Source organism: Pseudorasbora parva, chromosome 24, assembly GCF_024679245.1.
Source record: "Pseudorasbora parva isolate DD20220531a chromosome 24, ASM2467924v1, whole genome shotgun sequence".
Lineage (NCBI taxonomy): Eukaryota > Metazoa > Chordata > Actinopteri > Cypriniformes > Gobionidae > Pseudorasbora > Pseudorasbora parva.
Genome location: NC_090195.1, coordinates 35,109,086 through 35,126,876, shown reverse-complemented (window position 1 = coordinate 35,126,876; position 17,791 = coordinate 35,109,086). Strand labels below are relative to the sequence as shown.

Genomic DNA, 17,791 nt, shown 5'->3' with positions numbered 1-17,791 from the left:
ATATACATACAAACCTGAAATATTCAATCATGTCTGCTTGTACTTTCTTTGTGGTCCCTAATATCTATCTCAGTCCAGGAATTTTATAGTCGGACATTTCAACACTTCCAAAATGAGGCCTATATTAAATAAAATATCCAACCAAGTGCCCTTTCTTTTAAACTAAGAACATTTGATTAAATAGCTTGTTGTATCTTTAATGGACATTTTCCATACGATGATGTGAAGCACATGCAGAGTTCAGTTAATACAGGCACACAACCAATACAATCGTCAGCATCTGCTCCAAATGCACATCTGTACAATTCAAGGACATTTGAGAACAAAATATTCTTAAAAGTCCTGCATGCAGTAACACTCATTGCTTTAATATAGTTTGACAGCTGTATTACTGTTAATAAATCCGGACACAGGGGAGCTTAAGTAGTGATTGGCAGTAATACAGTACAACAACACAACTAAACACAATTATTTGACATGTTTTTTTGTATGATATTCAATGAATGAGACTATATAATTATTAGATCATATAAACGCAATTGTAGCACTTTACAGAGAGCTTAGTCATAAAATAAACTGGTATTTCGTGCAAAGTATAAATTATCTTGTGCTCCTGCAAAAGTAAGCTACAGTAAAGGCGCCTGCGCAGAGGCCACGCCCACAGAGCGAACTCACGAGCGGCCGTGACGTCACAGTGTGTGATTTAGCTCTTGACGTCACAGTGTGTGATTCGAACGTGACGCCACAGTACATAAAGCCCCGAATTGTTCATTCCATTCTGCATCTCTTTACCTTTGCCAGTTCTCCAGTTCATTCAGCCAACACTTCAAACATGGGACAAATCTGTTGCTGTGCAAGTGACTGTGTCAGTGTGGTCAGTTTACAGGACTGTACACTGCAGCAATCCTCCACTGGTACTGTAGAAACACATCCAAAACCAGCTGATGGGAAAAAGAGATCTTTTAAGTCTTTCCTTCGGAAAATATTCAAGAAGACCAGCTCAGGTCAAGATAAAGAAGATGAACAGGACACTGAGGATGGGACTGTTGTAGCGACTGCAAGTGCTGATGGTAAATCACATGAACATGCAGAGTCAAAGTCTGTAACTGACATTATTATTATTGCTTTAAAATCTAAACCATTCTAGGAACTCATTGTTGAGAGTTGATCTAGGTGGTCCAAGACCTTAGAACCACACACACACACACACACACACACACACGCATGATCTCATTGGTCAGTTTCTGTTGATCATCTCTCCGTCATCATCTAAAGCCCGCCCTGATGATTTCATTGGTCAGTTTCTGTTGATCATCTGTCCGTCATCGGCTAAAGCCCGCCCTGATGATCTCATTGGTCAGTTTCTGTTGATCATCTGTCCGTCATCGGCTAAAGCCCGCCCTGATGATCTCATTGGTCAGTTTCTGTTGATCATCTGTCCGTCATCGGCTAAAGCCCGCCCTGATGATCTCATTGGTCAGTTTCTGTTGATCATCTGTCCGTCATCGGCTAAAGCCCGCCCTGATGATCTCATTGGTCAGTTTCTGTTGATCATCTGTCCGTCATCGTCTAAAGCCCGCCCTGATGATCTCATTGGTCAGTTTCTGTTCAGGCATAATTACTCCTCTATGGATCGAGTCCAGACCGAACTGCCCGAGCTCAAATGTTGTGGGCGGGGCTGAGTTCGGCTGGCATCCAGGCTAGACTTTGGTGAAAGCTGATTGCTAATAGGCCGTCACAATCAGTGGCGCTGCACAATCCAATCACATTTGAGAGCGAAACAACAAATCGAGGGTTTCCGAGTTGTTTTTTTCAGTAGAAGTAGCGGGTACAGTTATGGATAGAAATGTAGTGGAGTAAAGAGTACAATATTTGCCTCTCAGGTGTACTTGAGTAAAGTCATACTCCCCAAAAATACTCGGGTAAAGTACAGATCCCGTAAAACTGTACTGAAGTAAATGTACTCCGTAACTGTCCGGCTCTGAATGTGGGTGTTATACACCTTTAGTGATACACTTTGTGTCTTACATCTAAAAAGAAACTGATGTTTGTGAATTTACTCATGAATATTAATGATGTTCTTTTCCCCTCTTTAGATCAGACTCATCATAGCAGTAGCGTCAGTGACCCTGAAGACGATGAATACTGGTTTGACGACGGCTTCCAAGATTTGGTGGGCGAATATGGTCCTGCCGTTCAAGCTCTAGTCTCCAGTAGTGCCAGCGCACAATTCACCGGTCACTCTGAAGACGATGAATACTTGTGTGACGACGGCTTCCAAGATTTAGCCGGCGATTTGTCCGAATGGCTCTGCCAACCTCCAGGCTTTTCATCTGTCCATCCAACCCTCTATAGCCTCCACATTTCCCCTGACCTGAGTGCTGAAGTCCATCAATGTGCGGGCGATGACTCTTCTGGAACTGTGGCTGTTCGACTGTAATGGATGCCTGAGCTTTGTGTGTGTGTGTGTGTCCCGTGTTAGCACGAATCCCACTCGGAGCGCTTCGGACACTTGTGTGTCATATGGGCCGACTCAGTGAAGGAGCAATGAAAGACAAGCTCATTCCTTCATTATCTTCACCGGAACTTTAAAGATTTATATGATCAACTTATGACAACATTGATTTAACTCATCAAAATAAGTTAAGCAATGTTTAGATTTTTTATACATTATACAAGCTTTTTTTATCAGTTGAAATGACTTGAACATCCAAGTTGACTGTACTTAAATGAAAGGCAGCTTTTTTACAGTTATCATGCCCACATGACGTGGTGTCCACCAGCACATTAGCTGTTTTTTTAATAATTTATCATGTTTAATTTTCAAATTTTTGCAAATAAATGTTTTATAATTGCATTTGTATGTGTGTGTGTGTGTGTGGCCTGGTAAACCCTATGTTATAGGGAAAAAAATGTCCCCACAAAGATGGACATGTTTTGGTCATCATGAGGAAAACTCATCTTATAAATCATACTAAGTGATGTTTTTTGAAAATGTAAAAATGCTGAATGTTTCCTGTGATGGGTAACCGGTTTAGGGCCAGGCTATAGGGGGAAAATATAAAGTTTATACAGTATAAAAACCATTACGCCTATGGAAAGTTCCCCATAAAACATGGAAACACAACGTGTGTGTGCGTGTGTGCGTGCGTGCGTGCGTGCGTGCGTGCGTGCGTGCGTGCGTGTGTGTGTGTGTGTGTGTGTGTGATGGGTAGCTTTAGGGGCAGGGGAAGTGTATAGGGGGATAAAATATAAAGTTTATACAGTATAAAAACCATTACGCCTATGGAATGTCCCCATATGTCACAAAAACAAACGTGTGTGTGTGTGTGTGTGTGTGTGTGTGTGTGTGTGTGTGTGTGTGTGTGTGTGTGTGTGTGTGTGTGTGTGTGTGTGTGTGTTTGTATTTCCTTTCTGCTCTCAACTTTGAAAACCTGCCGTCTCTTATTTGGACACTGCCTAGCCACTTTACCCAACGTACAGTGAACTTTTTTTTTTTTTACTGCTCGTTCAAATTGCTTTATTAAAATGAGAGTGCTATACATTTTGTTCTAACTTAATTTAATTGTGTTCAATCCTCTTAAATATAAGTCAAATTGAAGTTTACCTAATCCATTTGTGTTGTGATTACCTGAATGATTTGTGTTGCATTAACTGAAACTGGGCGGGGCTTGTTAGTTCCCAGCATGCTTTGCATATGGCTTAATTTAAGAGAGAGTAAATATTGTTATTTTACAGATAAAAGTGTTGAGCAAGAGGAGAAAGGAGACTTGATTGTGTAAAATAGTGTTTAATATTCAATTATGTTGGAATTATTAGAATAATTTAAATTACAGTGGGTTACTCCAGTGGAGAAGAGTGGAGCGTTTGCTTAGGCTGTGATTGATACAGCTAATGTCATGATGGCTTTGCTGAAGACATTTCAGTTGTTAATGTGTGCTATTACTATAGCTAAAATTAGTGAACTATGTACTGCAGTATTAAAATTCAGTTGTGTAACATTAAAATATATGAAAGTGGATGAATGAATATATGAAATTCATGTCAGAGAGCCATATACATTCACTAAACATGCGTTCATTCCATGATGTTGAAGTTACATGAACAAATGGTGTTTGTTTAACTAAACCCTCATCCTTCCCACGGGCCATTTTGACCAGAAAATTGAGAGTTTATCTGAGTGGTCCAAAACCCAAGGACTTTTGATACACTTGATCCACAAATACACAATTTTTTTTTTACTGGATTCAAGGAGTTTTGTTATTGAGATCTAAAAAATGAACAAATCATTCCCTTGTGGGTCAATTTGACTACCATTGGATTAAATATAATGTGAGGACTTTTTTGTTGTTTCTGGCGGGAAAATTGGACCGAAAATGACATATAAACAAGGAATCAATACATTTTGTTTCCAACTCTCACAGGTTCAAAAGCTATGAGCACAAATGTAAGTGCACTTTTGGACAGGTGGTGGCGCTAGAGGGTTTGAGTTAGAGACTCCAACATTGGTGTAGGTAATGTTAAGACAGACCTCTATCAGTGTGCCAAATTTCATAACTTTCCCACACGCGGTCCCATAGACTCAAGAGCGGAAGAAGAACAACACCAACAGATTCAATAAATGCCACAGCCCTATAATGCTTCCTTCAGGGAACTCCGGAGAGTGTCCTGGTCAAAACGCCTCAGAAAAGTGTGTGTTTTTGTTGTTGACTGTAATGTTTCGCACCTCATCCTATAAAAGGAACATATATTAAATAACTAAACCTCACATTTTGCAACTGTAATATCTGAGCTTTAATCGCTGCGTGTTCTCTCCAACTCTCAGGTTACTCAGCCCTTTTCAAGAGCACAGTTTTCCTCCTGCTGTTTTGGTATCACATCTGGTGTGTGTGTGTGTGTGTGTGTGTGTGCCAGCCTGCATCAATAGAGCCCCAGAGACAGGAAGTAGATAGCGCTCTTGGGCTGGAGGCAGAGCTTTTGGCTGTAAAGGCTTTCTCCGGCTTGGCATTTGACCCTCGTCCAGACAGCCAAACGCACCGCTGATTGGTACCATGCAAGCCAAACAGAGCAGGCAAAAGGTTTTCTCAAACTCGCTTCCAAGAAAAATAACTTTTATGCAACTCAACATGTTTTACAGACTCCGCTCAGATCTGCGTTTGATCGATGGATAATAAATGAATGCATAATTAACAACAGCCTTTGGTATTTAGAAAGACCTTTTCCAAAAATGTGTGGTCCAAGAATCTTGTGATATTCACCTTTATCATTAAAGAATGTGATAAGGAGAGACTTCTGAAACAATGACTGTCCGCCCTGCACAAACAATAAGGAACTTTGTATTGTCGCTACAACATAAAGGTCAAGGGCATTTACTGATTTATGGGAGTTTCTGGAAGTAATTCCTGGACAGAAATACCCTTGTGTCTGACTCCTGTTTGGTTGAGAGTAAAAGGCTTCCGCTGATAGTCCCAATGCCTTTATTCTGCTCAGGAAGTCTCTAACAATAGAACACACAGTAACGGTCAGGCTAGTTCGGTCCGTGCCCTGCCACTCATATTGATATTTATTTTATTAATGATCCACATGGTTAGCAATACTCCGTTTATATGAATCAAAATACTGCGATGCATCTGATCGCAGTCGATCAGTCTCTCATGTACATTTTCACAACCATAGCTTAACTTTTAGTGAACATGACTTCAGTTTCCCACAAAATCACACGTTAGGAACTATGAACTCGCTCCACTACAATCTGACAACCACAGCGAGGTTATAATAATGCAATGGCATTCATACATATCACAGTGCTTCTTCAGAGTCCAGTACTCTTTATTATATTATATTATATTATATTATATTATTAATTATATTATATTATTAGCCTAGTATATTATCATTAGCCTATATAACATATCATATTATATTACAATGTTATAATACATTCCATTACATTATATTGTTATTCTATTATATTATTATTACCCTATATTATAATATAATATAATTAATATTATATAAAATAATAAATAATAATATAAAAAAGCCTATTCTATTATCATTAGCCTATAGAACATTATATCATATTCTATTATAATGTTATAATAAATTATATTATATTATTAGCCTAGTATATTATCATTAGCCTAAAGAACATTAGCCTATCAAATTATATTCTATTATAATGTTATAACAAAATATATTATAGCCTATTGCCACTACTTTAGATGTGTGTGTTTTAAAACTGGGGTCTCTTTAAAGATGGTCCAACCCTTATCCTCTCAGTCAGTCTCTCTCTCTCTCTCTCTCTCTCTCTCTCTCTCTCTCTCTCTCTCTCTCTCTCTCTCTCTCTCTCTCTCATCTGCTCAGTCGGAACCGCCCGCTGGAGACCAGCTCGACTCCTTCTGTCGGATAATGGAGCTCGTCTGCTGCTGTTTTCTGAGCGGTGTGTTATAGAGAGCCGGACTCCTGATGGAGCTCGAGGACTCAGCCCGAGGAACAGCGGCGCTATGAGCTCTTCAGGATGGGCGCGAACAATGGCAAACAGTGTGGAAGTGAAGGTATGTCAACTCCAGGAACTGCGACTTTGAGGGCTTTTTCTGAGAACTTTTTGCGATGCGAGTATTTCAACTCGTCATATTTGCCATGCACTGGAGCTTTAGGAAATGAAGCCAGATTAGATTATGTTGTCTCTTAACTAAAAACGAGGGGGTTTTTGTTCATTTTATTTAAATTTATTATTAGGGTATTATTATTTAGTAATGGTCCAACGTAAAATTCATGAAGGAATTGTTCATGGTGTAGTAAAGCATGCTACATTCATCAGATGAAGCTAGTGGTTATAACCCATAAAACGTGATATTTCAACAATAAAACCTAACAGAGTCATCCTGAGACGTGACACCTGCCAGAGAGAACCAATAAGGGCTGCTTTAGGGGCGGGGTTACCTGGGAAACGTCACTGGACTACAGCCACGCCCACAAGTAATACCTGGGTTGAAAATGGACAAACCCAGCATTTTTTTTTTTTACCCAGTAAATGGGTTGTTTTAACCCAGCGTTTGGGTTAAATGTTTACCAAACCTGCTTGTTAGTTTTATTTAACTCAACTGTTGTTAAAAAAATACTGTATTGCTTGCTTAAAATGAACCCAAAGTAGTTTGGAAATTTGCATTTATAATGATTAATAAGTGAACTAATACTCTTAATGAATAATAATTAAACAATAAATATTTATTAAATTGCTTATTAATAAATGTTCAACTTTTGATTATTATTGTTGCCTCTAGTAATTGTGTCTGATTTTTAATTTCTAACCTATTTTGGGTAATTTTAAGCCAGCCATAGTCATTTTTAAACAAAAGTTGGGTTAAATGTTTGCCTAACCTACTGGGTAGTTTTATTTAACACAACTAAAACAACCCAATCGCTAGATTTGTCCATTTTCAACCTAACTTCGGTCGTTTATTAACCCAGCATTTTGTAGAGTGTTATGTTCATTTATTAAACATATTAATAAATGTTAATTTCCAGCATGCTTTGGGTTCATTTTAGTTAATGTTACATATTTTATTTCAAGTAACAAAAATGTTTTTCATGGTTTTAGTTTTTAGGGTACGTTTATGCGAAAACGATTTACTAAAAACAGAAAGGTATTCCTTTGGGGGGTTTTTGCGCACAAACAATGTTATCAAAACGACCCCTGTCCACACGCTGCCGCCAGGCCAGTAGATGGCGATGTCACCTTACAGACTGAACATGTAATTCACATGCGCATGATGTCATAATTTTCACGTTTTTTTTAACATTGTGACGATAACAGTATCGCTTTCACTTCGAAACCTGTTTTCAAAAGTTTGCATTTACACGAATGCTGCTGTGTAAAATGAACGGGCAAAACATTATTAGTGCTTATGAGAAGTCATCAGCCACATGAAAAATATTCAGAGTGGCATCGGGCAGAGAAGTCCAAGTCAAGTCTCTGGGCTCGAGTCCAAGTCAAGTCTCAAGGTCCAAGTCTCTGGGCTCGAGTCCAAATCAAGTCTCAAGTCTCTGGGCTCGAGTCCAAATCAAGTCTCAAGGCCCAAGTCTCTGGGCTCGAGTCCAAATCAAGTCTCAAGTCTCTGGGCTCGAGTCCAAATCAAGTCTCAAGGCCCAAGTCTCTGGGCTCGAGTCCAAGTCAAGTCTCAAGGCCCAAGTCTCTGGGCTCGAGTCCAAATCAAGTCTCAAGTCTCTGGGCTCGAGTCCAAATCAAGTCTCAAGGCCCAAGTCTCTGGGCTCGAGTCCAAGTCAAGTCTCAAGGCCCAAGTCTCTGGGCTCGAGTCCAAATCAAGTCTCAAGTCTCTGGGCTCGAGTCCAAGTCAAGTCTCAAGGCCCAAGTCTCTGGGCTCGAGTCCAAATCAATTCTCAAGGTCCAAGTCTCTGGGCTCGAGTCCAAATCAAGTCTCAAGTCTCTGGGCTCGAGTCCAAATCAAGTCTCAAGGTCCAAGTCTCTGGGCTCGAGTCCAAATCAAGTTTCAAGTCTCTGGGCTCGAGTCCAAATCAAGTCTCAAGGCCCAAGTCTCTGGGCTCGAGTCCAAGTCAAGCCTCAAGGCCCAAGTCTCTGGGCTCGAGTCCAAATCAAGTCTCAAGGCCCAAGTCTCTGGGCTCGAGTCCAAATCAAGTCTCAAGTCTCTGGGCTCGAGTCCAAATCAAGTCTCAAGGCCCAAGTCTCTGGGCTCGAGTCCAAGTCAAGTCTCAAGGCCCAAGTCTCTGGGCTCGAGTCCAAATCAAGTCTCAAGGCCCAAGTCTCTGGGCTCGAGTCCAAGTCAAGTCTCAAGTCTCAAGTCTCTGGGCTCGAGTCCAAGTCAAGTCTCAAGTCTCAAGTCTCTGGGCTCGAGTCCAAGTCAAGTCTCAAGTCTCTTTATTATAATAAGTCTCTTAAGTGTTGCATCACGTGTAGAACACTGCAAAGCTATAAGGAATTCAAAGCATGTAATGTTATTTTGACACCAATCTCTATTAACATACATGTATCGGCTTTGATTTTGTTATATGACTGTAAACAGGCTATTGCAACATGACAAAAACACCAAGAATGCTTTACCTTTAAGATAATATCGCCTTAGCATGAACGCACAGTAAAGTACAGACCAAACATTTAGGTTCTGAAGAGAAAGGACTCCCTTGTCTGTCGCGGAATTATAATGATAATGTGGACCTGTGAGAGCACCAGCACCACAACATACTTGGAGGAGGTCCATATTCCACGAGTAGGAATATAGTGCGGCCCCTTTAAGAGCTGCGCGTTTCCCTATTGAACTGCCGGTATTTTGTGTGTGTGCCGAACAAGCGGCAACCTCCTGCGATCTCTCTTGAAGCCAGAAGTAATGTAAACTGCAATTCCTCTACTGGCCACTAGGCACAGGCTCCAGAAGGAGCAGAATCTCATTGAGCTCATGTTAAAATGCCCAACTTTACAGCAGAAAAAAACATGTTTACAGCCTGGTACAAATTGTGGTTTTGGCCTATACGGCTATTTTTGACCTTCATGACGACTGTGAGGGGGGTACATTTTTTTATAACTTATTGTTATTCAACTTAAAGTTCTGCATAATTAAAGGTGTGGTTACTTTGAGTGACAGGTGGATAGCCATTTATCCGCCGTCTATAGTCATTGCCTCACCTAAGCTCCGCCCACATCCCGCCTCTTTGCCCATTTTATGCTATCCGGGAATGACTCGCTTCACTTTACGTTTCAGAACGGCTTATCGGAATCCTACAGGTGACGTCACGGACACTACGGCCATTTTTTTTACAGTCTATGGTCCGAACTCTGTCACGATTCACGTGAACAGTGTGAAGAACAGGGACTCGGGAGCGCTCTTGTTCAGAAAAGTAAGCTGCGTAATCGGTTTAGCCGATTGTAATGTATTTAGTTCAATAAAAGACATGTACTGTAAGTGGTGAGTACCTCAGGCGAGAGTGAGCTTCAGTGCATCGCGTGCGGACGGCAGAGAATGTGCTTAGTGAAAAAATGAACTTTTCGATCTGGAGTCTAATAAAAGTTAAGTAGAAAATATGGTATCTTATGTAGGCTATAACTGCACTTGTTTCAGAGTAATGTCATTGTTAACCCTTTTCTTCCCCTAATGTTTGCTACTGCTGCATTACTAGCTTATGTCTATGGCTGATCTCAATTTCTCCAACTACGGGCCACAGATCAAACAGAAAATGCGCACTACACTAATAAAACTAGTTCCGTTAAAAATTATTTGCGTTAACGCATTATTAGCACGTTAATTTTGACAGCCCTACTAAAAATAGACATTGTCCACGAGCCCCGCAACTAGTCTGAAGTCTTTTGAGGACGAGTCTCAAGTCAAGTCTGAAGTCACTGTGTGTGCGACTTAAGTCAATCTCTGGCATCGGGTCGCAACTGCCAATGAGATCAATGGAAATGCTAACTTATAAATTATAGACTTCCTTGGTCTGATTCATGGGAAATAAGGGGAGCGTTTGGGAAACCTGTCTGGAAACAGTCATTAGGGGTTCAAGTGTGTAGCGCTGAAATTCTGTGGTAATTCTTTCATTTTCCAAGGATCATCATTCTCCCATAAAGTGATCGGTCAGACCAAACCGTAAGTCATAGAGTCTTGAAACTTTGATGGATGGCAGTACTCACACCATCTACAACAGCACCAAAGCTCGCCCAAATCGGCCTGATGGTGGCGCTACAGCGATCGAAAGTACACAATGGCTCATCACCCCTAAACCGTTAGGCTTAGGGCTCAACTGTTTTATATTGTTGGAATCTTCGAGACAGACAAAATGAATGCCTGGGATTTGAAATTTTCTGGAGAAATTTTCGGGTATTTTGGATTTTTTGCATGAATATCAATACATTTTTTGATTCACGGTCACTAATGGGAGCCGAAATGTTTGACGTGAGAGGGGCCACTTTTACTAAAATGGCTAGAACTCATGAACGGAACGAGATATTTTCACAAAACTCGGGACACATGTGTATGAGCTCAATCTGAGGTCATGGGAAAAATATAACAGGAAAAAAACATGACCATGGCTATAACCACCCAACCATTAGTCCGATTGACTTGGAAATTGGCATGCAGTGTCTTTGTCCGAGGCGCCATGATTATCTATACCGACATTGGCGTATATCTAAAAAACATGGCCGCCATCGGAACAAAACTCGGTGGGCATGTTAAACTCATGACTCTAGAGGTCTGTGATAACTTTGAACGAAATTGGCCACTAGGTGGCACTTACAAGTTTAACACCTTTGTAATCACGTGGTGTTTGATATATCCAAACAATATTCATATCATTTGATAGATCTGAACAGCTCATGACTCACTGCTGTCAATCAAATCGTTCATTAAATATTTGCGATTATGTAAAAAACCTACGTTCGCAAACTAGTCTTTTTCACTCAATCTGAATAAAACCAATGCAGGACAATTCTCTGGACTCTCTAGATCTATAATTATCCAAAGAGTTGAACTTTACCCATTGGGTTGCTATAACAGGGTCATTTAGAATATGGGTAAAGCAAAAAAATATACTAGAAGCCTATAAATCCTCAACGAAAGCTCGAAACTTCACAAAAATTGGTGCGCACCTGCAACACATGACTCTAAAGAAGCATGCAAACATTTAGGGAGATCGGACCATAGATGGCGCTTTAACTGTTAAAAAGCTTTAAAAACATATGTTTCCTGTGGTAAATTGCCTGTATCGGCTGTAAATGGTCTTTTCCATCTATGATCTAAGTGGTTACATGCTTGCTAAATAAAACAATATCTTTTTATGCATATGTGCTTAAAGGCCTTAAACACTGATTAGTGCTGCTCGCAGCTATATTTATTTGTGCAATTTCATATGGTTCTCCTAGTGGCACCGAGTGGATGTTTTAGTGCAGATCCCAGAAGTAACAGCGGATATTTACCAACACTCAGGCTTTTACGATGGTGTCGTGCAGATGTTTATGCAGCTTTGAAAACTCCACACATGTGGGTGTGTGAATATGTTCACAGTCAATGGCCTTGTTTACATCTGCCTGATATCAGCATCTGCGATTCGATCATGGTTTACCTGATCTCTTGTGCATCTCCTGTGAACACATGTGAACACATGGGACTATGTTATAAATTTAACTTTAACTATTTAAGAATATAATTTTAATCAAGCTCTTGTAGTAACTGAGATCAGTGCATGTGTTGTCTTTCTCTATGTGATTTTAATAGACCACTTGTGGTTCAATGTTCATCCAACATGTTGGCATTTTCTTTTAAAGAGTGTGAGGCAATTACAGAAATTTGGGACAGAATGTCTTCGGACCACCGTGATCTAAGCAGGTGCAAAGTATTTTTGGAAAACAGATGTAAGCTCAAAATTCACTTCTCGCTCATTGCAACTGTTTAAACACAATAACACACTCTCTTTACTGTAGTAATATGGTTATTTGATTATGTGTTGATAGTGCTTAATTGTCTAAAACAATGGCAAATGAAGCTATTATATAACCACTATTTACCGCATATAAAATTTCATAAATATATTTGCATCTTGGATTCTGTTGTTGAGGTTGATCCTGATTTTGAATTTGTCTTCAGGCCTGGCAAAATTCGTCTTGTGCTTTGCATAAGCACAGGACAGGAAACATATGAAAGCTTTTGAGAAGTTGTTTTCCAGAACAGAAAACAATTATGTCTCCCCTCAGCCTTGGCTCTTTTGATAACTGGATTTCTACTGCGAGGCTCAGCAGCTCACGGAGATCTGAGCTCAGTGGAGGGTCAAGTAATGTGTTCAATAAACTCCCTGCCCTTCTAGAATCAACAAGTGCACATGAAGGCCTACTGTAGGTGCAGGATAAGGACATGGATCCTCCGAGGATCACATCTGAACGTCAAGGGCAATGAAATACAACAGCTATAATATCGGGCCCAGTTACAGCCATTCCAAACAGTATTTTGTGCAGTAAAAACATTCATCAAACTGTTCTTTGATTCTTTCTTTTTTTTTCACAGCAATGAACCATTTTTAGTTTCCTAAGTAGCCTTTCGGTGAACATTTATTAAAATGGCCATAAACTGCATTGTTTATTGATTTATAATGTTTCCTGGGGTGCACTTAGTGTGATTTTTACATCAGAAATTGTCATAATTTAGAAATAAAAGGCATTTTTCCTGCCCTGATTTTAGCCTCTGATTTGAACGCTCTGTTTGAAGGGGTCTGTCTGAATTATATTACAAGTATATGATATTTATTGCATATGAAATAAGTATTACATGTGGAACTCTCTCTAAAACTCAACACATTTTTACTATTAAAGCTCTCAAGGTCAACTAATCACGAAAAGTGTTGATTATAGCATTATATTCAGATCTATAGCATTATATTCAGATCTATGGCATTATTTTCAGATCTATAGCATTATATTCAGATCTATGGCATTATATTCAGATCTATAGCATTATATTCAGATCTATGGCATTATATTCAGATCTATAGCATTATATTCAGCTCTATGGCATTATATTCAGATCTATGGCATTATATTCAGCTCTACGGCATTATATTCAGCTCTATGGCATTATATTCAGATCTATGGCATTATATTCAGATCTATGGCATTATATTCAGATCTATAGCATTATATTCAGATCTATGGCATTATATTCAGATCTATGGCATTATATTCAGCTCTACGGCATTATATTCAGATCTATGGCATTATATTCAGATCTATGGCATTATATTCAGATCTACGGCATTATATTCAGATCTACGGCGTTATATTCAGATCTATAGCATTATATTCAGATCTATGGCATTATATTCAGCTCTACGGCATTATATTCAGATCTATGGCATTATATTCAGATCTATGGCATTATATTCAGATCTACGGCATTATATTCAGATCTACGGCGTTATATTCAGATCTATAGCATTATATTCAGATCTATGGCATTATATTCAGATCTATAGCATTATATTCAGATCTATGGCATTATATTCAGATCTATAGCATTATATTCAGATCTATGGAATTATATTCAGATCTATGGCATTATATTCAGATCTATAGCATTATATTCAGATCTATGGCATTATATTCAGATCTACGGCATTATATTCAGATCTATGGCATTATATTCAGATCTATGGCATTATATTCAGATCTATGGCATTATATTCAGATCTACGGCGGCATTGTATTCAGATCTACGGCATTATATTCAGATCTATGGCATTATATTCAGATCTACGGCATTATATTCAGATCTATGGCATTGTATTCAGATCTATGGCATTAAATTCAGATCTATGGCATTATATTCAGATCTACGGCGTTATGTTCAGATCTACGGCATTATATTCAGATCTACGGTGTTATATTCAGATCTATAGCATTATATTCAGATCTACGGCATTATATTCAGATCTATGGCATTATATTCAGATCTATGGCATTATATTCAGATCTATGGCATTATATTCAGATCTACGGCATTATATTCAGATCTATGGCATTATATTCAGATCTATGGCATTGTATTCAGATCTACGGCATTATATTCAGATCTATGGCATTATATTCAGATCTATGGCATTATATTCAGATCTACGGCATTATATTCAGATCTATGGCATTGTATTCAGATCTATGGCATTATATTCAGATCTATGGCATTATATTCAGATCTACGGCATTATATTCAGATCTATGGCATTATATTCAGATCTATGGCATTGTATTCAGATCTATGGCATTATATTCAGATCTATGGCATTATATTCAGATCTATGGCATTATATTCAGTTCTATGGCATTATATTCAGATCTATGGCATTATATTCAGATCTACGGCATTATATTCAGATCTATGGCATTATATTCAGATCTATGGCATTATATTCAGATCTACGGCATTATATTCAGATCTATGGCATTATATTCAGATCTATGGCATTATATTCAGATCTATGGCATTATATTCAGATCTATGGCATTATATTCAGATCTATGGCATTATATTCAGATCTATGGCATTATATTCAGATCTATAGCATTATATTCAGATCTATGGCATTATATTCAGATCTATGGCATTATATTCAGATCTATGGCATTATATTCAGATCTATGGCATTATATTCAGATCTACGGCATTATATTCAGATCTATGGCATTATATTCAGATCTACGGCATTATATTCAGATCTACGACATTATATTCAGATCTATTCAACGAGATTATATTCAACTGGATCTCTGCTCACTAACGAATGCTTTCATCATAACTAACAGTGCAAACACAATGTAAATAAGAGATTAGTTGATTATAACGGGAGTTTTGGTGCGAGTCCAGAACTCAGTCACTGATAAACTCGAGTGGTTTCATTGACAGCTCCAGTGATTGTTCTTTGATCGCTTTCTAGGTTTTAATCACAGTTTAAATAACAGATTATTTTCATCTACTAAGAGAAAAATGTGAAGTTGAGCATTTAGTCACTGGTTTGATTTACTGACACAGACAAAGAACATCTGACTGTACATGAATCATTACATTTAAAAAAAAAAATCCCAAGGATTGGTTACTGAATTGGTTAACCCATTACAGATGGGTTACAGCTCAGTTTTGAAACTTACAGGATATTCTTATAGGCTGATGACCTCTTATATGTCAAACGCTCAAGGAACATTTGATTTCTCAATTCATGACCCCATTTTTTTTCTTAGTGTGAATAACATTAATAATTTAAAGATGTTTGTTTCACTATAACAAACCTTTTGTGCAATGAAAAGGTTCCAGTGGAGGTTAAATGTTCTTTATGGACCCATCAGGAGCTTATTAGTTTAAAAAAATGACTTTGTGGCCCAAAATTATTTGGACAAATTGACTTGCACCACTGGGTAGATTGTCTTTTATAATTTAGAGTCTGCATTGTCTGTGAATGGGTATAAATCAAGGCACATGTGGGAATGTGTCTCTAGGACAGTCCTACTCATTTAGTCTCCATCTGGAATACTTAGGAGCTTTTTAGTCTCCATCAAGGTGGAAAAGAGCTCTTACGACTTATGGATTAGGGTCATTGGATCAAAAGCAGGACTGGCCACTCCGTTTGTGAAAATTCGAAGGAAATCTGCTTTGCAGTCCCTTTCTCCCTTTACGTGATGGGAAATGGCTGCACTCGGAATGGCAAAGGACTGACAGCTTAATGATTCAAATTTATTTTCAAAGTCGAGCGGAGCACTTTTTTCCCTAGTTTATTAAGAGAGAATGGAGACTTTTGGATTTTCCAGTCATCGTTTTTACAGGTCAGAGTTCAGTTATAGTTCAGCGCTGGTCTAAGAGCAAAGATTAATCTCAAATCAATGATCTATTCATCTACATCAGTCACTCTTAAAGGGAATCTATTATCCCCCTTTGTACAATATGTAATATAAGTCTCAGGCGTCCCCAGAACGTGTGTGAAGTTTCAGCTCAAAATTCTCCACAGATCATTTATTATACCATGTTGTAAATGGCCATTTTTTAGTGGAAGGAAAAACGTGCTGTTTCTGTGCATGTATCTTTAAATGCAAATGAGCTGCTCCGCCCCCCCCCCCGTCATGAACAGGGCGGAGCCATGACAGCTCTTGCCTCGGTTGCTCTGCTAAAAACTAAAACATCTGTGTGGGTTTGATTTTGATCTCTATCGCGCTCACATTCACGTGACATTGCGGTTCTTCATCATCATGAGAGTTCATGATCTGTATGCATTTTAAAGCTAGCCTAGAAATCTAGACGCCCCCTAGCGGCAGCAAATCTAATCTGTCCGCGAGTGTCGTCTAGCAACTCTCAATACCCTTCTGAGCTGTATTCGCCTAACTCTTGCCGGGCCAATCACATTGTGTATAGAGTCGGTGGGCGGGGCCATAATGACGACGGCCGAGTTGCGTTTGCGTGCTTCTAGTAAACACAGAAACTGGCGAACGGCGGTCTTTCGAATCAGCTTTGACCGCGACTCTGGAAGACTTGAGTTAAGCTTTTCTCTGAGAAAAGAACAAAGAACGGCACTGAAGTCATTCTTAAGAAGGGAAGATGTGTTCTGAGTTAAGCCGACCGGATACGGTGAATGTTTAATCAGTCAGCTCTGCTTCACCTTCGTTGCTCTGGTTGGTGTAGCGCTATCCTATCGCGTGCAGAGGGAGTTTGAAAGGGTTTGAGCCGTCTATGGTGAGTTTCCAGACCAAACATCTTGATGTGGGTCTGGCTTGTCAGGCTATTTTAAAGCCATATCAGTCTCTAAACTTATAATATATGGTTTTCTGAGCGCACACACCTGAAGCACACACACAGAAAGCTGTGTCAGACAGAGCATCCCGTGAGTATCAAACTAAGCTCTCTTTCACGTCTTATTGCACTTAAAGTGTCAAACACACAAAGTTCACATAAACACAGTCGGTTATGTCTGTGAACATAAACATGTATATTATATCTGTGACAGCAGAGTAATATACAGCACCTAATGCTATATCTGCAGTTACTGTGAATCAAACAACAGAAGAAAAACTGAAAATCATCACTGCTCTCGACTGAATAACTTTAGTAGCTTTAATAAGAATGCATTTCTTACTTGAATGCTCTGATAGGAGATAAAGATGGAGGACTGTGTACAGCTCACTGTGGGCGGAGTCTATGCTAATAGGGCGGAGTCTGTCAGCAGTCGTGGGCGGGGCATATGTGACATCACACTGATAGAATCTGCAAACACTTGCTCTGAGACACTGCTTCTGTTCTGA

At 39.2% G+C, this 17,791-nt stretch overlaps 1 protein-coding gene across 1 annotated transcript in view; it reads left to right on the top strand.

Moving 5' to 3' along the window:
• Positions 1–6,379: 6,379 nt before the first annotated feature.
• The window catches only part of si:dkey-192l18.9 (F-box/LRR-repeat protein 7), a 95,725-nt gene continuing 84,313 nt past the window's right edge, over positions 6,380–17,791 (top strand). Inside the window, exon 1 of the mRNA XM_067434983.1 lies at positions 6,380–6,557. Coding sequence (XP_067291084.1) covers positions 6,521–6,557 — 37 coding nt within the window. The 5' untranslated portion in view covers positions 6,380–6,520. The remainder of the gene's footprint in view (positions 6,558–17,791) is intronic.